Source organism: Gopherus flavomarginatus, chromosome 1 (assembly GCF_025201925.1).
Source record: "Gopherus flavomarginatus isolate rGopFla2 chromosome 1, rGopFla2.mat.asm, whole genome shotgun sequence".
Classification (NCBI taxonomy): Eukaryota; Metazoa; Chordata; order Testudines; family Testudinidae; genus Gopherus; species Gopherus flavomarginatus.
In genome coordinates, this window is record NC_066617.1 from 205,299,062 (window position 1) to 205,322,389 (window position 23,328).

Genomic DNA, 23,328 nt, shown 5'->3' on the forward strand with positions numbered 1-23,328 from the left:
TTGCTAAAAGACAATACAGTATTAAATAAAATACTACTGTGTTTCACATTAAACAGTTAACTATTTTGTATGTACTAGTTGTGGAAAAGATAGTGGATAGTTGCTTGAATTTAATTTTCCTTTGAGAATTGTGTGTGTAGATTCTCACATATGGGATGAACACATGCCCTTGGTGCAATCAGAGCACAGTCTTTCCCTTCCCTGTTCCCCTTTGGGACCCTTTTTTCCCTCCAGGCAGCATAGAATGAGATAGTGTTAGGTGAGTGGGGATTAAAAATAATCTGTGGAGAATGTTCATTAGTTTCCACCTTCTTGGAGTTGGAATCCAATGCTTGTTGAACCAACAATTGAGCCTCTGTGTTATCTTTATATTATCTACCCTTCCAACCCATGGTCTTTGTACTGTAACCTCAGGTAGGGGAAATCTAAGATTTACTGGCTGGTCCTCCTTATATAATGTTTCATAAGAGTAGTTCCTTAACCAAGTTTCTGCCTAGGTAGTTTCCAAGTTCCATCTGAATCTATGCATAAATCTGCAGTTATTCTTCCCTGAAACCTCATTCCATGTTGGAGAAACTAGGTTACATATCTTTGAGAGTTTAAGAGTTCAGAGCTACCATTTAATTATATCAAACCGGTTTATAAGCCCAGATGAAGGGTGAGGGGGTGTGCTCTGTATTGTTCTTGCACGTGTATCCGATCCAAAAGGTTTTAGGGTGTAAGAGACTAAAGCATGTTAGATGAGCCTACCTTATGTAACATGATAAAGGCCTAATCATTATTTAGTGGATAATTGATTAGCAGTGTAAACATAGATGTATAAGCAATATCTATGTAGCTTTTGTAGGCCTGAGTCATTGAGTATAGTTGCTATGAGTTCTGTATAATCTTTTAGAGATTAAAAAAAGTATGAACAAAGATTCCTGGCAAAAAAAAATTAACACTTGAATATCCTATTACCGACTTTTTAGAGTGTCTAGGGAAAACAAAGAAGATCCTTATCAAATAATAGGATTGATAGCTTTGCTTCCCTTTTTAGCAATAACAATGTGCTATGTAACTTAATGTGTGATTTGAAACATCATGTATGGCAATAAATAATACGAAATAGGAAAGATTTGGGGTAGCCAGTGCATAAAAGGATGTCGATAAAAGATATGTAATATTGTGCATAAAAGATCATTGTTACAGGAGTGGGTGGGTGAGATTCTGTGGCCTGCATTGTGCAGGAGGTCTACATTGCATTATTTGAGCCTGAGTCTAATCACCCATGTCCCAATTCACCGGCCTGCTACCTTCCACCTGATCACTGGGGTGTAGCGTCTTGTATTTATGCAAATGAAGCCTGGTTTTTTGGCTCTAAGAACTCAGCATAAGCAGTGGTTTTTTCTGCCTAAGCAGTGGATCTGTCTGCTTTTCTTGGATTTGTGAGGTAATCTGTGGGCCTATTGAATCAGTCCTGAAATATCCTTACATAGGGTACTCTCCAACAGGTCTAAATGATCATCACCAGCATCTCTGACATGTATCACAGATGTGTAAGGCTGCTATCTGGTGCTCAGTTCATACATGCACACAACCATTACTTTAGACTTGGGTAGGTCTGTTCCCAAATCTGGGGGAGAGCAGCACTTCAGTCTGTTGTTGTTTTTTAATTTATCTTCAGACTCCTCTTCTTCGAAGGTGGTTAGTGCTAGTTAATCTCACATGTGGCAGTCTGTTAGAAGCAGTTCTGGAAGGAGAAAGAAAGATTACTTGCTAGTGACTGTAGTTCTCACATTTGCCACCCATCTTTTCTTCATTGTGTTTTGCAAAGACTTTCAGGCAGGGATAAAGCCAAGGTTCCATAAATATCCTTAAAACATAATGTTCAGATGCATGCATCCACACTGGTCATTGCTGCTCTGGAGAGTTCCATCCAGGCACCCAGGGTGCCTATGCATTCCATGTGGTGGTAATTTAAAGCTAAAATTACTGGTAGTTAAAGCTTTCTTTCTAATATTAATTGAGGAAGTATGGTTTTCTCCTTCTGTAAATCAGTTTCTTATGCATCTAAAATTCAATTACCAGTATGAGAAATTCTGTTAGTTTATAGCAGGGGTCAGCAGCCTTTCAGAAGTGGTGTGCCGAATGTTCATTTATTCACTCTAATTTAAGGTTTCGTGTGCCAGTAATGCATTTCAGTGTTTTTAGAAGGTCTCTTTCTATAAGTCTACAATATATAACTAAACTGTTGTTGTATGTAAAGTAAATAAGGTTTTTAAAATGTTTGAGAAGCTTCATTTAAAATTAAATTGAAGTGCAGAGCCCCCTGGACCGGTGGCTAGGACCCGGGCAGTGTGAGTGCCACTGAAAATCAGCTCGCGTGCCACCTTCGGCATGCGTGCCATAGGTTGCCTACTTCTAGTCTATAGCAAGTGCAAGTAGAACCCCTTGTAACCAAATTTGAGTTCCAGTTCACATGATACGTTATTTTTTAAACGTTTTTTAATAAAGTTGATCTATATTTTGGGGTTGATTTTGTTTTGCAGCTGTTATAAACTGACATAACAATCTTGCTTTATTTTGTTATAGGTCATGTTCAGAGGTTCTTATTTGCTAGTGATAGAGTCCTGCAGCATATTTTGCAGAATGTTGAACAGATGAAAACTGGTGTACATGACACTTCCAAACTTCTAAGTGAACTACTATCTTGGTGGGTAATCAGTGAGGAGGATTACAGCATGTGTTCCACAAGTAGCAGTACATCAAATGAAGTGATGGAGCAGCTCATAAGTCATTTAATTCAGAAGAAGAATAGAGTAAACACAAGAATTTTTGTCCATGTGCTGAGTGAGCTTGAGGAAGTGGATCCCAAATTACATGAGTGGATAAAAGATCTTAACAGTTTTGGTAGGTCCTGTTTCATATAACTGTAAGATGACTTAATTTGCAGATGAAATTATAAAATTAAGCATGCTTTCCACCTTTCTTTTTCTTCCATTTACTGGAAAGCAAGTCTGTAGTATGTTATTATGAGGTTCCATGTTTGTCTCTGGTTTCACATGGAATTTATTCAGTTTACAAATTAAAAGATGTCTAAAAGATCCCTAGTTGCCAGCTCTGCATTCTCAACCAAGAATCTTAAAGTCAAACGTTGTTCTTTCTGACTTATGGTGTAATCCATAATCATATATTCTACAGCAGAAATTCTGCCCTCAGTTTCCAAAGTGGGGTGCATGCATCCCAGGGGGTGCGAAAGACGATCCATTGGGAGGCGCGGCAGGAGGAATGTCGCTGGAGCAAAAGGGTGATGCGGCCGGATAAGCTCCACCTGCAATGCAAACAAAATGCATCTGAGTAATAAGGTGGCATTTTAAGTCACTCTCCAGAGTAGAATTGTTTAGAATTAAACACTGTTCTGTCTATAGCTAATTAAGTTCTTAAAATTAAGGTGGTTTAAGTGACAGATAAATCGATTTGAAATATTGGACTCTTTGCAACTGGTTTGTACAGGACTTTGCCAGTAGGGGAGGATCAGATGTGGAGAATCTGTCTCTTTAAAATCCAGAATGGAGAAGATAATCTATAAAATAGGGATAAATCTAAACATTTTCTACAAAGTAACCAATTATTCTTCTTCGAGTGATTGCTCACATCCATTCCAGTTAGGTGTGCGCGCCGCGCGTGCACGTTCGTCGGAAACTTTTTACCCTAGCAACTCCAGTGGGCCGGCAGGTCGCCCCCTGGAGTGGCGCCGCCATGGCGCCCAATATATATCCCTGCCGGCCCACCCGCTCCTCAGTTCCTTCTTACCGCCGTATCGGTCGTTGGAACTGTGGAGCGCGGCATAGCTGTCCTCCACGTCCCTAGCTCTCCTTGTTATCTATCGTTTATCTCTAGCACTATTGTAGTTGTTAATTAGATTGTTAAGTGTAGATAGTAGTAGTTAAGTTAAGTAGTTTGTAAATAGTTCTTCGCCGGGGGCTTAGCCCTTCCCGGCACCCGGCACCAGGCTCATGCCTGGTTCGCCGGGCTTCAAGCAGCGTGCGGCCTGCAAGAAGCCCATGCCTACCAGCGATCCCCACGACGCGTGCCTGAAGTGCCTGGGGGAATCGCACAGATCCGACAAGTGCCGCATCTGCAAGGCTTTTAAGCCAAGGACAAAGAAGGAGAGGGATCAAAGGCTCCGGACTCTCCTTATGGAGGCGGCACTTGACCCTGCGGCTTCGCAGGCCGTGATCTCGGCGCCGGCACCGGATCGCACCGGCACCGAGAAGACTCCCCGGCACCGACCTTCTCCGGCACCGGGGACAGAGCCTAGGCCGTCGAAGTCTATTACTCCGGCCAGGCAGACCCGACTGGAGCGCCCGGCCTCAACATCGGCCGCGGCGCCGCCGGCACTGTCGACTCCGGGCCCGGCGGGTCCGTCGAGTCCGGTGCCGCCAAGCTCCCCCATGACATCTGGGGTTGAGATAGTGGTGCCATCCACACCGGAGACCTTCGCCTCGGCACGGGACCTCATAGCCATGACTGAGCCCACTCAGCTGCCACCCCCGGTACCTCCGGTGCGGGTCGTGTCCAGAGGCAAGCCTATGATGTCGGCACCGTCTCGGGACTCACGTTCTCGATCCAGGTCCCGACGTCACGGCCGCTCCAGATCCCGCCGCCGCTCGCAGTCCCGGCACCGCTCCCCTCAGCGGTACCGGTCGCACTCGCGGCGCCGGTCGACATCCAGACGATCGCGGTCGGACTCCAGCCGCCGATACCGGCACAGGGTCTCCAACCAGCAAGCCCTGCTGAGCAGATACGCCTTCAACTCCTGGGTGGCAGCAGACAAATTCAAGGAGCTGCTGCCACAAGATGCTCGCCAAGAGTTTACGGCCATCTTGGAGGAAGGCAAGAAGGTCGCACGCACGTCCTTGCAAGCCTCTTTGGACGCTGCAGACTCGGCTGCCCGTACCCTCGCGTCGGGTGTAACAATGCGTCGCATCTCCTGGCTGCAGGTTTCTGGCCTTCCGCCGGAGCTCCAGCACACTATACAGGACCTTCCTTTCGAAGGCCAGGGCTTGTTCTCGGAAAAGACAGACCCCAGACTCAAGAGTCTGAAAGACAACCGAGTCATCATGCGGTCACTCGGGATGCACACACCCGTGACGCAACGCAGACCCTTCCGGCCGCAGCAACAACAACAGCGCAGGCCGTATCCCCAGTTCCGCCAGCGGAAGGACCTTAACAGGCGCCGCGGCAGGCACGGAAGGCGCAGGCACTCGGGGAACCAAGGGGGGCAGAACCAAGGCTCCTCTAAGCCCCCGCCTGGACCTAAGCCTTCATTTTGAAGGTGCGCCCGAGGGCGCAGTAACAGTTTCCCCAATGGATCCTTCCCCCCCGTTTTCCAACCGCCTTTTGTTTTTCCTCCCAGCGTGGTCCCTAATAACATCAGACCGCTGGGTCTTAAGCACGGTGCAGTCGGGATACCGCCTGCAGTTTGTTTCATTTCCTCCTTCCCGCCCCCCTTCCTCGTCCCTCTTCAGGGACCCCTCTCACGAGCAATTCCTTTGACAGGAGGTGCAGACGCTCCTCGGCAAAGGAGCTATAGAGGCGGTGCCGGAGAACGAGAAGGGCAAGGGGTTTTATTCCCACTACTTTCTGATCCCCAAGGCCAAGGGGGGCCTCAGGCCTATCCTCGACCTGCGAGAGCTCAACAAGTACCTGGTGAAGTTGAAGTTCCGCATGGTCTCCCTGGGGACCATTATCCCATCCCTGGATCCGGGAGACTGGTACGCCGCCCTCGACATGCAGGACGCGTATTTTCACATTGCCATCTGGCCACGTCACAGACGTTTCCTTCGCTTCGTTGTGGGGCCTCTTCATTATCAATTTGCAGTCCTCCCATTTGGCCTGTCCACGGCCCCGAGGGTGTTTACGAAATGCATGGCAGTTGTTGTGGCGCAGCTTCGGCGCAGTCGTATCCACGTGTTTCCGTATCTGGACGATTGGTTGATTCGGGGCACGTCGGAACAACAAGTCTGCAGCCATGTCCGCATGATCACCGACATGTTCGCCACTCTGGGCCTCTTGGTAAACACGGACAAGTCCACCCTGGTTCCCACACAAAGGGTGGAATTCATCGGGGCCGTCCTGGACGCCACTGTGGGCAGGGCCTTGCTGCCATTGCAGCGGTTCCAGGCCTTGTCGGCGATCGTGCAACGGCTGCGGACAGCCCCCTTAACGTCAGTGCGGACATGTCTAACCCTGTTAGGCCACATGGCGGCTTGTACCTTTGTGACCGATTACGCTCGGCTCCGCATGAGGCCCCTCCAGTTGTGGCTCATCAGTCATTACAGACCGACAAGACAGCCGATAGATATGTTAATCACAATCCCCCAGAGGGTATTAGATTCCCTCGGCTGGTGGCTAGACCAGTCAGTGTTATGTGCGGGTCTCCCCTTCCACCCACCTCAGCCCTCGGTGTCCCTAACAACGGATGCCTCGGATCTCGGCTGGGGGGCCCACCTAGGGACCCTGAGGACGCAGGGCCTGTGGTCCCAGGAGGAGGTGGGGCTACACATCAACATGCGGGAGTTGAGAGCGGTCCGTCTTGCTTGTCAAACGTTCTGTCATCAGCTTCAGGGTCACTGTGTCGCGGTGTTCACCGACAACACGACGACCATGTATTATATCAACAAGCAAGGCGGCACCAGATCCTCCTCCCTGTGCCACGAGGCGATACGACTCTGGGACTTTTGTGTAGCCCACTCCATTCACCTCATGGCTTCCTTCCTCCCCGGAGTACAGAACACGCTGGCGGATCGATTGAGCAGATCCTTCCTGTCACACGAGTGGTCCCTTCGCCCAGACGTCGCCCTCTCCATCTTCCGGAGGTGGGGTTATCCCCGGGTGGACCTCTTCGCGTCCAAGGGGAACAGGAAGTGCCAAGCGTTCTGCTCCTTTCAGGGCAGGGAGCCCGGGTCGATAGCGGATGCCTTCCTCATCCAGTGGTCGACCCACCTGTACTATGCGTTTCCCCCATTCCCTCTGGTCCACAGGGTCCTTCTGAAGGTGCGCAGGGACAGGGCTCGCGTGATCATGGTAGCCCCGGCATGGCCCAGACAGCACTGGTACCCCATGCTGCTGGACCTGACCATAGCCGACCCAGTTCCCCTGCCCCTTCATCCGGACCTGATTACCCAGGAGCACGGGACCCTCTGTCACCCGGACCTGCAGTCGCTGCACCTAGCGGCGTGGCTCCTGCGTGGCTGACTGGCTCTGAGCTGCGCTGCTCCACGCCGGTGAGGGAGGTGCTCTTGGGCAGCAGGAAGCCGTCCACAAGAGCGACATATTTGGCCAAATGGAAACGCTTCTCCTGTTGGTGCGTGGAGAGAAATCTCCGCCCTTTGGAAGTTTCGGTAGCCGACATCTTAGACTACATTTGGTCCCTCAAAGGGCAAGGTCTGGCCATATCGTCGTTGCGAGTCCACCTAGCAGCTATCTCCACCTTTCACCCGGGTGCGGATGGTCGCTCTGTTTTTTCTCACCCGACGGTGTCTAGATTCCTTAAGGGGCTGGAACGTTTATACCCTAACGTCCGTCCCCCTGCTCCAACCTGGGATCTTAACCTGGTGTTGTCCCGGCTCATGGGGCCCCCCTTTGAGCCGTTAGCTACTTGCTCCCTGCTGTACCTCTCTTGGAAGACGGCCTTTCTAGTAGCTATCACCTCAGCTAGAAGGGTGTCGGAACTCCGGGCTCTTGTGGTAGACCCCCCATATACGGTCTTCCACAAAGACAAGGTGCAGCTGAGACCACACCCCGCTTTTCTCCCCAAGGTGGTCTCAGCCTTCCACGTCAACCAAGAGATATTCCTCCCGGTTTTTTTCCCGAAACCTCATTCCTCAGGCAGGGAGCAGCAGCTCCACTCGCTTGATGTCCGTAGGGCTCTCGCGTTCTACGTGGAGAGGACCAAGCCCTTCCGCAAATCCCCCCAGCTTTTCGTGGCACTAGCGGACCGCATGAAAGGGCTTCCTATCTCCTCCCAGAGGTTATCCTCTTGGGTAACGTCCTGCATCAGGACCTGCTATGACTTGGCCCATGTCCCTACGGGCCGTGTGACTGCGCATTCTACCAGGGCGCAGGCGTCGTCGCTGGCTTTCCTCGCCCGTGTGCCCATCCAGGAAATCTGTCGGGCAGCGACCTGGTCATCGGTCCACACCTTTGCTTCCCACTACGCCCTGGTCCAGCAGTCAAGAGACGACGCGGCCTTCGGATCTGCAGTGCTCCATGCCGCGACTTCTCACTCCGACCCCACCGCCTAGGTATGGCTTGGGATTCACCTAACTGGAATGGATGTGAGCAATCACTCGAAGAAGAAAAGACGGTTACTCACCTTTGTAACTGTTGTTCTTCGAGATGTGTTGCTCACATCCATTCCACACCCGCCCTCCTTCCCCACTGTCGGAGTCGCCGGCAAGAAGGAACCGAGGAGCGGGTGGGCCGGCAGGGATATATATTGGGCACCATGGCGGCGCCACTCCAGGGGGCGACCTGCCGGCCCACTGGAGTTGCTAGGGTAAAAAGTTTCCGACGAACGTGCACGCGCGGCGCGCACACCTAACTGGAATGGATGTGAGCAACACATCTCGAAGAACAACAGTTACAAAGGTGAGTAACCGTCTTTTTATTGTGTTGGCCTTACAAATTGGAATGCTAATGTTCTGTTTAGCTGACTACAGTTTGAAGAAGTCAGCTTCTAACTATTTTGGTAACGTTGCCCTGCTATAGAGCTTTATTTGGTTTGTTGTTTGATTAAAATGTAGGGTGTATATTATAAGTAAAATGGGATAAGATATGTAATAAATGCCAAAAATGGGGTAAAATCAGTTTTTAAAAATTGGATTCCATTACCTGTACTTTGACAGGCAACAGACACATTTACGTAATTGATAGTATAGTAAAAAATTGATATTTTTTTTGGAACTTGTTCTGATTGTTTGTACTTTTCAAGGCTACAGTATATATCTTCAATTTTGGCAACCTAACATCTGGTTTTGGAGCAAACTGTTCTGTAGGAGATGTCAGATGCTCAGCCCTAAATTGGAATAACCTAAATCTTGAATTGAACTTTTTTCATTTCAGGTTTGGAAGCCACAAAGATCTTTTTCTCTCGTTATGGAGATATTGTTAAAGAGCTTAACCTTAGCTTTATAACCATTCTCTGGAATGAGAAGTATGGCAGTAAATTAGGCAATGTGTTGACCAACTTCGAAGATAATGAAATACTTAAGTGTTTCTATGAAGCATCATTGAAGGAAACTCGTTGTGTAATATGGCTATTAGAGGATAATAGAGAAAAATTTCCATCTCTGCATCAAGCTTTAGACGAATTCTTTGATAAAATGGGTAAATGTATACAGCTTATTTCTTTTATAAGTGCCCTCTTGTGCCTGCCATTACTCCCCATCTATGTTATTGTGAATTATCCTAGGAAAGTGGTGACACTGTAATTTTAAATGATACTCTCTTGGGATAGTATTAGCCTCTCCGATAAATTGCATATTGGATCTTCTAAGTTCCATATTGAAGACTGAACAGTCTAAAGAGGCAGGAGCATGTAAAAAAGAATGCAGCTAGTACAGTTCAGAGTTATTTAAATCAAGTGAAACTAATAATTAGCATTATTTCTATTGTAATGCTGTCCTGTAGTAGCTTTAAATTATTGACAGCTATTTTTAAGGGATTACTTTGATTCCTGATTATAAAAATTGGGAATACAAAATGCAGCGTACAGCAGGTTTTACTTTTGACTTGTTAAGAAGTTAGAATTTTTATCTGCTCCAGTTATTTTAAAGGAGTTCATAGAGTTCTGTCTTCAGAATAAAGTTATTTTAGTTTGGAGAAATTTAACTTTAGAGTACCTTGAAATGCTAAGTCCTTCTCGAGGCTGTGTGAGGATGAGAGATACCATGTTTCACTTGCAAGTCCCAATCCTGCAAAGACATATGCGTGGGCTTACCCTTAAACATTATATATAGTTTCAGTAAAACCAGTGCTGAACTCTAACCATGTGCATGCCATCTTAGCAGGAATGAAATTCTAAAAAATAACTTTTTTTTTATTCTGGGAGATATTTTAAAGATTAAATTTTTTTTATCCCCCAAAATCTCATAATTTACAGAATCTAATATTTTGTGTACTACTTTACAACTTTCTTTAAAGTAATTTAATATTTTTGTTTCAATAGATGTTCCTTGCATTATATTAAAGAAGCAGGAAAATGAAGATATCTCTGTAAGTTTTTTAAATACTACATTGAAAAATGAACAAATACAGACTCAACAGTAAACCATCACAGTGGACTCAAAGTATAATGAAGATGCATGCTCACTTCCTGTTCTTTTAAGGGGACTTGCAAAATAGAAAGTGAAAATTGCATACTTCTGTTTTGTTTGTTTTTGTTTTGTTTTGAAGGTCTGAAAGGTTTACAAAACAATCAGCAATTAGAAAAAGGAGAAATATTGTGAATATTAAGTCATCCTTGGTTTTTGGAGGGTCATTCCTTAAAAGACTGGAGAATAAGTATGGGAGCTTTCTCAGCTCTCAGTTATGGAGTTTGGAATCTTTGAATAGGCAGACTTTCTCCAAGTGTCCGTCAGGAGGTTGAATGAAATAGATAGTAACAAAACAGTGAAACAGTCAGTCAGGCTAATGATCCTTTTCTCTTTCATTTGCTCAGGTTTTAGTCTTTTGTCACTGTGATGGCATCCCATAGTTATCCATTCATAAATGATCGAAACAAGACCAGAATATTTGTAATTTAAAAAACAAGCATAAAAAAACTTGAATGGAACTGTGGAGTTGAGGGGAGGGAGTAGAAGTGGAGTTTAAAGCGTTAAAGAAGTGAACAAAGAGCTTCGGTTTTCTTTTTTTTTTTTTAAAATCTTACAGCACAGCATTTCATTTTGCATTTTGGCCAAACAACTTTTCTTCTGTTTTCTCTTTATTGGGGGTGGGGAGGAATCCAGCTATCTATGACTTATTTTTTACGAGGAAAAATGTGACTTGGCAAATGTACCCCCTCCCTTTATTTATTTTATTTTTTGCTAGAGCAAAGAAGCCACCTGGTTCATGTGGGCTTTAGAAACAGTACTTGAAACTAATGTGTGGTTTCAATGTGAAAAGTATCACTGTAAAAATAGCGTGGTGGTGGTGGGTCAGATAAATTTACCACTTTATAGGTAAAATACTTTTGTTTCTTTTGTTGTTTGTTTTTTTCTTTCTAACTGCCAACTTTCAATCTGAAATTGAACTCAGGGTCCTTTTGCATGTGTGTTATTTGTAGTAACATTGACAACAACCAGCAGTAACTCTGATCACTTCACTTTCTATACATTTCAAAATCGTAAGTGACAGGGGAAAAAACCCAGTTTGACTATCAGATCTCAAGTTTATTGTAAAAAAAATATTTTTTATTAAGGACCTCAGCATATTTGCTCAGGTCATTTAAGACAAACTGAGAACTACACATTGACATTTTTACAGTCATTTTTCAGAGTACAACTATGATTTAAAAAAAATACTTAAAGCCTTCTTTGCTGTTCATTGTTCTGAATCATATCTTGCTAGTTTGCTGGAATTCAGGGAGTTTAATTTGTTTGTATAATCTGTAAGGGACTCTAGTTCCAGATCCGTAATTTATTTCAATGTATCTCATTTTCAATGATTTACTCCTTAACGTTATAGTTACTCTGGTAGGAAAGTGGGTGAAGGAAGGAACCTTTGTCATTAAATACCAAAACTGAATCAACCACAATTGATGGAACAGACTCCCAACACCTGCACTACCGTACAACTTTAGTAATATCATCTTTCTGCCAAGTGGAATAACAGAATATGCATTTGTCTGTGGTGCTCATGTGTTTGAAGCATTCTGGTTGAAAAATGTATCTATTCTGTATGCTAATTAGTCCACCTATGCAATACAGTTAACTTCTGATACACATAATGGGTGTTTTGACAAGGTTAATGAATGTAGATGTCAACGGAATGTGGAACCATGTGCTATTTTCCAGTTTCAGAGGAAACTAAAGTTGAAGAGTAATGTAAATATTGTTGTATTAAAATATTTATGGGTTTTGGTGTATTATTTATATACCAAAGTAAGCTAATGACATACAGTATCGCTACAATTTGCCACAAATAATTGTTGTTGTTGGAAATTAGACTTCAATGTTAAACATAAATTGAGAAGAAAAATACCTTAATAGAAAGGAAGAAAAATGGAAAGGAAATAATCTTTCAGTCAGTTGTGTCAATTCAGTTCCCAGTTCCTGTTAACAATAAGTGAAGATAATTCTTAATTCCCTCCCTCACTTACCACATAGAGATATTTTTCATGTGAACAAAATGGTCAACAGTTGCCCTGTTTCTGAAGCTTATTCCTTAAGTGAAGTTGTGGTGTTTGTGACATCACTGGGGACTGTTACAGAAGTTGTCACATAACAGAATCATTGCTTCATGTGGGGAACAAGCAGTAGAAACAGAAAAATTGTCAATTCTCTTTTTAAAACCCATGTTCCCTATAATAACAGTGGAAAATGAGGAAAACACAGAACTCATGTGAGTGGAACAGTCTAAATACAAGACTTGTGCCAAATTATTTTCCCACGTGGGTTTCCAGAAGTGAAAAAAAACACTGCTTGTTGTTCTCTGTAAATTATTATTCCAAACGATAGGAGAGTTTTAATTGAAGAACTGTGTGTCAGTGTAAGAAACACATGGTAACTTCTCCTTAATGAGTAGCTATTGACTTTATATTTCTGTTTTAGACTAATGGTATCAAAGTTAAAAACAAAAATAGGAAGAAGAAGATAAAAGAATCAAGGGTATGTAATAATTGTATTGCTTATTTCTATACACCGATTTACTAAAAATTGGAATTTGTAGTATTTATAAGTCTAAAACTGAGTATTTTCCAAAATACCATGTTGAGAAATATTCTTGAAGTTTAAGTTAGAGAGAGGTCCCTAGATAGAAAATGTCAGTAAGGTACAATTAATGTTGTAAGTAGCAATTCAAGTAATATTTGAAATTTGTAGTAACAGCAAGTAAAAGGCAATATATTCATAGTTTCACAAACAACTATGGTTCTGACCACATCAGCATTTCCAACAATTTCCTCACTCTTCAGTATGTGGGGGGGATAGGGGGGACGGGCAGCGAATTCAGTACCGTAGAGATAGAGAGAACCCAATCAACTGTGATTACTTCAGTGCTGAAATACACTTTTTGGCTCCAGTTCAGACTGGAAATACAAATCAGATATGGCACAGGAGCTTTTACTAATTCAACAGCTTCATGTAACATAATCAACAAAGGTGAATGTGTCTGGGACTGTGAGGAAGATCCACGTTGTGAGAGGGTGTAGCTGTACAATATTTACATAGGGAATGTCTTCCCCTTCTTTTGATTGTGTTTATGGGACATGTTAGTAACTGAAAAAGCAGAAAGTATCTCTTAAAAGCTCAGGGGGAAAAAACACAAATCCATTACTAGATACCCCGTCAAACCCCTCTGACCACCCTCCACATGACCCCACCCCTAGCCCGGGACCCCGACACTCTCCTCATCCCATCTCTTCCCACCTTATTTGCGTGGCTGCAGCCTGCTCCGTCTGGCCAGACCAGGCGGCGGAGCCACAGCCTGCTCTTGGGGGCAGGGCCGGGTGGCGGAGCCACAGCCTGCTCTTGGGGGCAGGGCTGGGCGGCACGGCTGCAGCCTGCCAGCCCTGGAGCTGCAGCTGCTTTGGAGGCTGGGGGTAGAGCAGCGTGGCCAGAAGCGGAGACACTCTGGCCCCGCCTCTTCCCTTCTGTCTCTGCTGGCTGTGCTGCCTCTTCTTGCTCCCTCTGTTGAGGGGAGGGATTGTATCCCACCTCTCCCTCTCCATACCCTTTCATAAGGTGACCCCCTTCTCTGGTACTTCCCTTTTTTACTAAAAAAAATTTGGCTTATGAACGAGTATATACGGTAATTCTGGAAGGATTTTTGGGCAGGCTTACTCAGAGTCCCCTAGCTTTTGTTGTAATCATGGTGGTCAAATTTCATATTCATTATAAGGCATCTGAATACATGTCAAACTAAAACAGGATTTGAAACAAATAATTCACTTACATTCCTGATGGTGGATCACTGTCTTGTAGATATTTTGAATTTTATATACTGTGGCAAAGTAAAAAAAATATATATATATATTTTTAATCTAGCCTATTTTAGTACTATCTGGTGGAGTTGGTGCACTAACCCGAGAAGAAGACAGTATATTTCCAGAAGAAAATACATTGTGAGTACCAGCAGGCAATTTTATTATTGTTTTGTATAGCACCCCGAAGTGTGCTGTTTTACACAACAAGGAAAAGATACAGTTCCTGCCCAGAAGGATTTAAATCGTAAACAGATATTGGACCAAAAAATGTATTAAGATGAAAGTTGAGGTTGAGGATACTTATCAGTAATTTAAGGGTAGAAAAAAATCTTTACAAAGGCTTTGTAGTTAGCCTAAAAAAAAATTTAAAAAAATGCTGATACCAAGAAATTCAGACTCTCAGGGTGTTGCTTAGAGGTACCAAGCCACTCTTAATATTACTGTTAAAACTTTTAAAATTAATTTAATCAAATAATCTTGGGTCCTGTGCAATAGTCAATTGGATGAGTCCAATAAACCAAGGTCTGTTTTTTTTGTTTTGTTTAAATCATAAGATTTCTCTTCCCAACAGAAGTTTTATGAATCCTGGTGAACCTTTCATAATTCCAGAATATCTTCGTGATCAAGTGGAAGAATTTGAAGCTCTATATGACAATGTTTCAGACACTAATGATTATCAGAGACTTTTGGATAATAACCCAGACCCAACATGTGAAAATTTATATGAGTAGGTATAAACTTATCTGTTCAGTCATTTCAAGTATTTGCCTTTTTTTGTTTTTGTTTTTTTTAAATTTGAGTGAATTTTCCATTTTACATGAAGATAAATTCTGCATCATCCATTTGAGATTTAATCTATAGTATTTTCTGAAGGAAGAAATGCTGAACCAGTAGACAGAAATGAAACATCCTAAAATTTAAGTTTAGAGTGTAATTGATAATGGCTAATACCTCAGACTTTTGAAGTATACACCTAAATTGAGAGCCAGTTGTACCCCTATAAATGCTGATGTAAGGGAACAAGAAATTCCATTCAAGGGAAAGCTGGAGGTTGTTTCTGGTAGCTTGACAGCCTTGGAGGCAGAATTGATATGTTTTGCTGACATAGCATCTGTTCTAACATCCTCCTCCTCTAATATGTTTCAACTTTGAGTTAAAAGGTCTCTATGTAAACATTGTGGTGGTATTGGGTTTGATGTGGACATCAGACGGCTGGGAACTGAACAGAGATGACCAGTTTTATTTCAGAGGCCACAGGATAGCTGGCAGTTGGTGGTAATTGATTTCTATCAGCCCTTTGTTAAGGCTGAACAAGTGACTTAGAAGTGGAAGATTTTGATATTATTACTAATTTCCTGAGATGTGTGTCTCTGTTGTTGGCATACTAACTTGCACTTAAATCTCATTTGCTTCACTATAAAAATGGCAGCTGTGTCATCAAGGAATAATTCACAGAGATCGGAATGGACACACTTTTCCCTTATTTTATATTTCCAGCAGAAATTAAAACTTCAGTGAGATTAGTTGACTGTGTCTAACACTGATGTTCTCAACTTGACATCTAGCCAATTTGCAAAAAACATTTTCAGTTAGTTTTGTTATTGCACCTCCCTCTTGAGTTGTCCTGACAAATTTTGTGGTTTATTAGTAACATTTCCGTATATTCTAAATGTTGTTTTGTCTTCTCTATTGCTGCATAAAAGATCTCCATGGACAGGTGAAACAATGAAATGACTGTATACAAATTGTTGTCAGAGAAACCAGACTCCTAAGAGAGAAACATTTTTCTGTATATTTTTAATAACCTTAAAAGTTATTAAAAGCAGTAGATTCTTTAAAAGAACACAAAACACCCGCAACACAGCAGTGGTAATGGCAGAGAGATGGTTTGTGTAGAGGGTATCTGAGAGAGGGTAATTCAGAATGACCAGTTTTAAAGAAGGGTGTCTTTTTCTTAATATCTCATTGCCGCAATCACCAAATTATAAAGAAAATTTAGAGTTAGAACCTGTAATGCAAAGATCACATCAAATTGTAGGCCTAATTTATTGGACAGTGTGTGTGTTGTCTACTTTACCCACAAATGTACATTAACCAGTGTCTCTAGTCTGGAGTTAATCTGCTGAATAGCTGAATACTGTGTCACAGTTCTGTTTTTTTTGGTTTCTACTCTGAGCAGTGGAACTTTGCAGGCTGTTTATTGCAGAGTAATTACTGTTTTACACAATTTGAAAGATTAGACACACACAGTTCTTTCTCTGGTGGTTACAGTTACTGCCTTAGCTGTATTATTTCTGCATAGTGTTGGGAGTGTGGATAGGAGTTTTTTGTTGGTGTTTGATGGAGTAGTGTGAGCGGTTTCATTCTTTAAAAAAAGACATGTCGTTTAATCAGCATATTCCTCTCTGAAGCGTTTTAGTGCAGGTGAAGGTACCTTTCTCTTCTCTTTGTAGAAAAACTAACTTGTATAGCACACGTCATCAGAAATCTCGAGGAATCCTATATTTCCTGCATGTTTTCATTTCATAGGGTTTATTTTCATTGTTCCCTTTCATGTTCACTTAGCTATTTTAAGTAAGGTCAAGTCATCTTAGTTTTAATATCGCCCCAGTGGTTTCTGCAGTGACATGTTGCCTAGGTTCTGAGCTTTTATTATTTCCTACATTTCCAGTTACCTTGTTTTTAACATCCATGTACTTCAGCTAAATACAGGTATGTCTACGCTACGGGATAATTCCAATTTTACATAAACCGGTTTTGTAAAACAGATTGTATAAAGTCAAGTGCACGCAGCCACACTAAGCACATTAATTCGGTGGTGTGCGTCCATGTACCGAGGGTAGCATTGATTTCTGGAGCGTTGCACTGTGGGTAGCTATCCCGTAGCTATCCCATAGATCCCGCAGGCTCCCCCACCCATTGGCATTCTGGGTTGAGATCCCAATGCATGATGGGGCAAAAACAGTGTCGCGAGTGATTCTGAGTAAATGTTGTCAGTCATTCCTTCCTCCGTGAAAGCAACGGCAGACAATCATTTCGCGCCCTTTTTCCGTGGATTGCCCTGGCAGACGCCATAGCATGGCAACCATGGAGCCTGTTTTGCCTTTTGTCATTGTCACGGTATGTGTACTGGATGCCGCTGACAGAGGCGGTACTGCAGCGCTACACAGCAGCATTCATTTGCCTTTGCAAGGTAGCAGAGATGGTTACCATCCCTGTTGCACCGTCTGCCATTGTAAATTGGTAATGTGATGATGGTTATCAGTCATTTTGCACCGTTTGCAATTGGAAATTGGCAGTGACAGTTATCAATCCTTTTGTACCGTCTGCTGCTGTCATGGGTGCTCCTGGCTGGCCTCGCTGAGGTCGGCTGGGGGCGCATGGACAAAAATAGGAATGACTCCCCGGGTCATTCCCTTCTTTATGTTGTGTCATAAAATAAAGTCAGTCATGCCTAGAATATGGGGCAAGTCTACTAGAAAGCCAGAGAGCACAGCCGCTCCATGTCAGAGCCCCAGAGATCCCACAGAAAAGATGAGCTGCATGCCATTCTAGAGGGTGCCCCTGCAACAACCTCACCCGTTGCTTCCCTCCTCCCCCAACCCTCCTGGGCTACCATTGCAATGTTCCCCCATTTGTGTGATGAAGTAATAAAGAATGCAGGAATAAGAAACACTGACTTTTTAGCGAGATAAAATGAGAGGGAGACAGCCTCCAGCTGCTATTATAGTCCAGGCAGGACATTAAGGGGTAGGGTGGAGAGGATCACAGCCACCTGCTGCTGTGATAGTCCAGGGAGTACAGAAACTTTTCTTTAGATACGAAAGGGAGGGGGCTGATGGAGCTCAGGCTCCAGCTGCTATGATGAGGATGGTTACCCAGCATTTTGTACTGTCTGCCAGGAATGACAGGGAGTCATTCCCATTTTTACCCAGGCGCCCCTGGCTGACCTCACCGAGGCCAGCCAGGAGCACTCATGGGATAACAATGGTTTTCCACCATTTTGTACCGTCTGCCATCAGGAAAGGAAGGGAAGGGGATGCTGCTCTTCATCTCTGCAGCACCGCGTTTACCAGCAGCATGCAGTAGACATACTGTGACATTGAAAAATGACAAGAAACCATTTTTTTCCCTTTTCTTTCGGGGTGGGGGGTTAATTTACGAGATATACCCTGAACCACCCCGGACAATGTTTTTCACCCTTCAGGCATTGGGAGCTCAGCCAAGAATGCAAATGCTTTTCGGAGACTGCGGGGACTGTGGGATAGCTGGAGTCCTCAGTCCCCCCTCCCTTCCTCCATGAGCGTCTATTTGATTCTTTGGCTTTCCGTTATGCTTGTCATGCAGCACTGTGCTGAGTCCCTGCTGTGGCCTCTGTCTATCATAGCCTGGAGATTTTTTCAAATGCTTTTGTCATTTCGACTTCTGTAATGGAGCTCTGATAGAACAGATTTGTCTCCCCATACAGCAATCAGATCCAGTATCTCCCATACGGTCCATGCTGGAGCTCTTTTTGGGTTTGGGACTGCATGGCCACCCGTGCTGATCAGAGCTCCACGCTGGGCAAACAGGAAATGAAATTCAAAAGTTCGCAGGGCTTTTCCTGTCTACCTGGCCAGTGCATCCGAGTTGAAATTGCTTTCCAGAGCGGTCACAATGGTGCACTGTGGGATATCGCCTGGAGGCCAATACCATCGAATTGCAGCCACACTAATCCTAATCCAACATGGCAATACCGATTTCAGCGCTACTCCTCTCGTCGGGGAGGAGTACAGAAACCAGTTTAAAGAGCCCTTTATATTGATATAAAGGACCTCTTTGTGTGGACGGGTGCAGGGTTAAATTGGTTTAACGCTGCTAAATTCGCTTTAAACGTGTAGTATAGACCAGGCCTTAGTTACGTACTATCTTTTCCTTGCTAACCCTTCAGATAAAGTATATAACACTAGTTTCTCTTTGGAGAAATAAAGTGTTAACTGTGAGATTCTGTTTTTCAGCTTATTACAATAAATCATGATTTTAGTTCTTAGCTGTGGCCATCTCCTTTTTATATTGGCACTGTATTTGGAGAAGTTAATTTGTAGAAGAGGTATAGAGAGCAAATATCTAGAATTAGTAGGCGTTTCTTAATGTTTTTTTCTGAAAAAATTGATTTCAAAAGTTTCTTAATACATTACTAATGCTATTTGTTTTTGTAGAAATTACTGTTAAAACAGCAAAGAATCCTGTGGCACCTTATAGACTAACAGACGCTTTGGAGAATGAGCTTTCGTGGGTGAATACCCACTTCGTCAGATGCATGAAGTGGGTATTCACCCACGAAAGCTCATGCTCCAAAACGTCTGTTAGTCTGTAAGGTGCCACAGGATTCTTTGCTGCTTTTACAGATCCAGACTAACATGGCTACCCCTCTGATACTGTTAAAACAGTAATGTAAATATCAAGTATGACTTAAAAGTGAAATGAAAAATGCTTGGATTAATGAGTATAACTGTTTTTTTTCCAAGCTATTTCTCTCAGATCTTGGAGGAACATGGTCCCATGGAAATTGATGATAAATTGTTAATTGGAGAATATGAACATTTCCCTGCAGAAGCTCGTAAGATTGTGGAAGATGCAGGTGGTCTGAAACCTTTCCTTCTGGAATCCCTTCATTTTGTTATGATGGATAATCTGATTGGTTTGATGAAACATGCAATTCTGCTTAAGGAAAATACTGAGACTGAAGAAGATACTAGAAATGAAGAGGAAAATCACATAAACTATCAAAATAGTCTTGAAAATTCCAAGAGCAAACTACAGTTAAACCCAGCTGCTAAGGAATTCAAACCAGTGTCTTATATTAAACCCTATATGCTAATTTCTACTAATACTACAGTAGCAAACTGTGAAACTCCAGATTATTCAGTCACGGGATATTCCTCACATATTTCTTATATTTCAGTGCATTCTCTCCCTAGTCAGAGTATTGATACAATAGAAGGACCACTATCTTTTTCAAATGCATTACTGCATTCCTCTATTTCTGATAATCATGATATACCTCAGACTAAGGTTTCTTCGGGTTATGAAAATGAAAGAACGTTCTCAATGATTTCTCAAATACCTCCTACTCCAGATGTTGCTGGGCAACCTAGTTATATATATGCTGATTATGAAGCTCCTCTTGATATTGATAAAACAGCAATTTCGGACAGAGAGTACATATCTGGCAATCATATACCAAGTCAAATACAAACATACCCGGACCCTCAGTATGTATTGATGAAGTCAGACTACAGCTCTTATGAAGATAATCTTGACCAGGGTATGAGCAGTATTAAGGAAGTTAAATATGATCTATCTGCTGTTAAGATGGAATTTGAGAATAAAAATACACCTGTAGTGAAAAGCATTCCACTTACAAGGATGATAGCTATTCAGGTAAGAAATTAAAAGGAAGAAACTCTTTTAAGGATCTTTGACTAGTAATGCATTAAATTTCCTGTCCTGTTCTTTCTTGATAAATAGAACACTTAATTCTCTAGAGCTGTCAGTGCAGACACAACCACTTTTTGCAGCTCATTTACATTTGTCCCTTTAATACTTTAAAGGGACATTTGAGTTTTTTTATGCCTAAAATATACATGAAAAGGGAGAGAGTTACACAAGCAGTATAAAATTTATCTTACAGGTTGGGGAAGGTTCTTGTTCTGTAACTTTTTTATTTCAGTGGTTGTTTAAATTGATATGTACTAAATGAGACGTTAGCTGTATTTTATAAAATAGTTTAACATATATAGATATTTAAATTGTCGTCTTATGTTAATATACACTAAATTCAGGATTTCAGAATATCTATGTATTTACTAGTCCACTGTGAGCTAAGACTAAATTTGACTTTTTGTTTTGGGATCCAGTCCTGCAGATAGTAACAAGCATAGTACTTTAAGCTAACTGTTTGCAGGATTCGTCCCTTTAAGGCTCCTCAACACCACTTCACTAATGTTTTCACAATTATATTTATATCAGTTGGTTATGTTAGTGCAAAAAGGCAGATATTTATATAGGAATGAGAAGGTATTATAGAAATTGTGGGTTTGCCTATTTTCATAAATAAATTAAATAAAAATGTGCCTTCATCTCTTCAAACCAAAGAGAAGAAAATCAGATTGTTCTCCCTTGTTTTTCCGTTTGGAAAACAGTTTTCAAACTAATGCCTGCATATAATGAAACACTGACAAAAAAAAAAAGAACCCCTTGTGTGCCTAGTAATGACATATATTTTCAGCGGTGCCATATTTAAATCTTTGCAAGATCAGCAGAAGTGAACTTCTAAGACTTTTTAGTACAGTGGGAAAATGCAACTGCACCATACTTTTAGTAACTATTTTCTCTATATTAGGGATTTCTTAGGGTCTCTGAAAGTTAGTGGAGATAAAACAAAGATGTTGAATTCCATTATCACTACTGTCCCTAATGAGGTTAACTTTTTTAGAGCCATCTGTGCTACAGATTATCAAATGCAAATTTATAGTTAAACTGTATTTTCAGGCATTACACATTATTCATGGTAATAATTTGTTTTTGAACTCAAAGTGGTTTTTTCAAAGCATTCAGTGTTGGCCTAACTCTGTTCTCATCAACGTCCATGGTAAAACTCCCTCTGCCTTCAGTGAGAGCTGGAGGCCAGTTGTGAATACTTTTGAAAATCCTATCCTCAGGTTTCAGAGAAACTCTGCTTGCTCACTCAAGCTTCTTTTTAAGGAATCTGAGGGAAGGGATTGCTCTTTAAACATAATATGAATATCTGTTTGTTGACCTGAGAGTGGAGAAAGTTCAACCAAAATATCCAACATTCTCTTACACATGCAACCATTTATGGGAACTCACTTACAATATTGTTATCCTCAAGGTGGTTTCTTCAAGTCTGGTAGATGGGAACTACTCATGATCTAAGAGAGATGTTAATGTGCCTTTAAGTTAGGCCCATCTACACTACAAAACTTTGAAGGGACTGGTTACAAGTGTAGATGGGATACAATTTTTTACTTTTATTTAAATAACTAGTGGTTGTTTGTATTCTAGGTAAATCAGGAATTAGCAGACAAGGACACTAATACCATGCCTTTTTATCCATTTGAAACTCAACAAGTAAGTACATGTATTTTTACTTAGGCAATATTTGATATGAAAGTCTTTGCCGATTAGATAAGGAAGAATTAAGGGCCCAGCGAGATGTGCACAGTGTCATTTAATTTATTATCAGAGGGTAGCCGTGTTAGTCTGGATCTGTAAAAGCAGCAAAGAATCCTGTGGCACCTTATAGACTAACAGAGGTTTTGGAGCATGAGCTTTCGTGGGTGAATACCCACTTCCTCACATGCATCTGAGGAAGTGGGTATTCACCCACGAAAGCTCATGCTCCAAAACCTCTGTTAGTCTATAAGGTGCCACAGGATTCTTTGCTGCATTTAATTTATTATCTCGCTAATTTATTAACTCAACAAATTAGTCACTTAGTAGTAAAACTTAAAAATCTATCATTATAGGATTTTTTGGACGAGTGCTTAAATCACCCATACTACATGAAAATGTTCCGTTTGTATAGCTCAAGAGGAGCTTGAGATAAAAAGCATCCCCAAAAAGTTTAGTAGTGAAAGGATAAATCTTGTTAAAAATGACAGAGAATTTTAGTGACCTTTGGGTCCCCCGTCCCCCCTAATCCATCTTGTTTGGACCTGCTTTTTAATATGTCATAATGTTGAATTCATAGAGGTCTAATGAAAAAAGAAGTGGCGATTGTGGAGCTCAGGTTCTCTAGTTGTTGCTCAAACATTGGAGTCAGTTTCAGTGGTGCATTTTGTAATTCTTCCTTTCCAACAATTCTGAGCATGATTACTTCCCTCCATTCTGGGATGTAGACGTATCAAGTTGATAGGAGTATCTAACTCCCTGTGATATTGAATGGCAGTTTAATAGACCTTCAAAATGTTCATGCTAGTTCAGTGCTGAATCAGTATTTGTTTCTTGAGTTGAATTCCAAGTCTTTTTAATCTTTTATCAACAAAGTTTTTCAAGATCTTGGACCATAGTTCACATTAATCTTTTTCCTATAAATGTATTGTGGTCTCATGTTGTTACTCTAGGATACTGAGTGCTATAACAAAAGTTCT

At 42.3% G+C, this 23,328-nt stretch overlaps 2 protein-coding genes across 10 annotated transcripts in view; one reads left to right on the forward strand and one right to left on the reverse strand.

The window, feature by feature from the left end:
- The window catches only part of TTC3 (tetratricopeptide repeat domain 3), a 367,670-nt gene that overhangs the window by 105,986 nt on the left and 238,356 nt on the right, over positions 1 to 23,328 (forward strand). For 5 of the 6 annotated variants that reach the window (XM_050916320.1, XM_050916326.1, XM_050916335.1 and 2 more), the window contains 8 exons: positions 2,575 to 2,892; positions 9,112 to 9,375; positions 10,217 to 10,263; positions 12,801 to 12,857; positions 14,235 to 14,311; positions 14,745 to 14,900; positions 19,681 to 20,596; positions 22,241 to 22,306. In XM_050916320.1, coding sequence (XP_050772277.1) covers positions 2,575 to 2,892; positions 9,112 to 9,375; positions 10,217 to 10,263; positions 12,801 to 12,857; positions 14,235 to 14,311; positions 14,745 to 14,900; positions 19,681 to 20,596; positions 22,241 to 22,306 — 1,901 coding nt within the window. The remainder of the gene's footprint in view (positions 1 to 2,574; positions 2,893 to 9,111; positions 9,376 to 10,216; positions 10,264 to 12,800; positions 12,858 to 14,234; positions 14,312 to 14,744; positions 14,901 to 19,680; positions 20,597 to 22,240; positions 22,307 to 23,328) is intronic. The other variant, XM_050916303.1, reaches the window with a different exon arrangement.
- Positions 372 to 23,328, reverse strand: part of VPS26C (VPS26 endosomal protein sorting factor C) — a 104,118-nt gene continuing 81,161 nt past the window's right edge. For 2 of the 4 annotated variants that reach the window (XM_050916606.1, XM_050916557.1), the window contains one exon: positions 3,190 to 3,313. In XM_050916606.1, the coding sequence (XP_050772563.1) occupies positions 3,198 to 3,313 (116 nt within the window). In that variant the 3' untranslated portion in view covers positions 3,190 to 3,197. Of the gene's footprint in view, positions 1,733 to 3,189; positions 3,314 to 22,648; positions 23,108 to 23,328 lie in introns of those variants that run through there. The other 2 variants (XM_050916593.1, XM_050916598.1) reach the window with 2 other exon arrangements.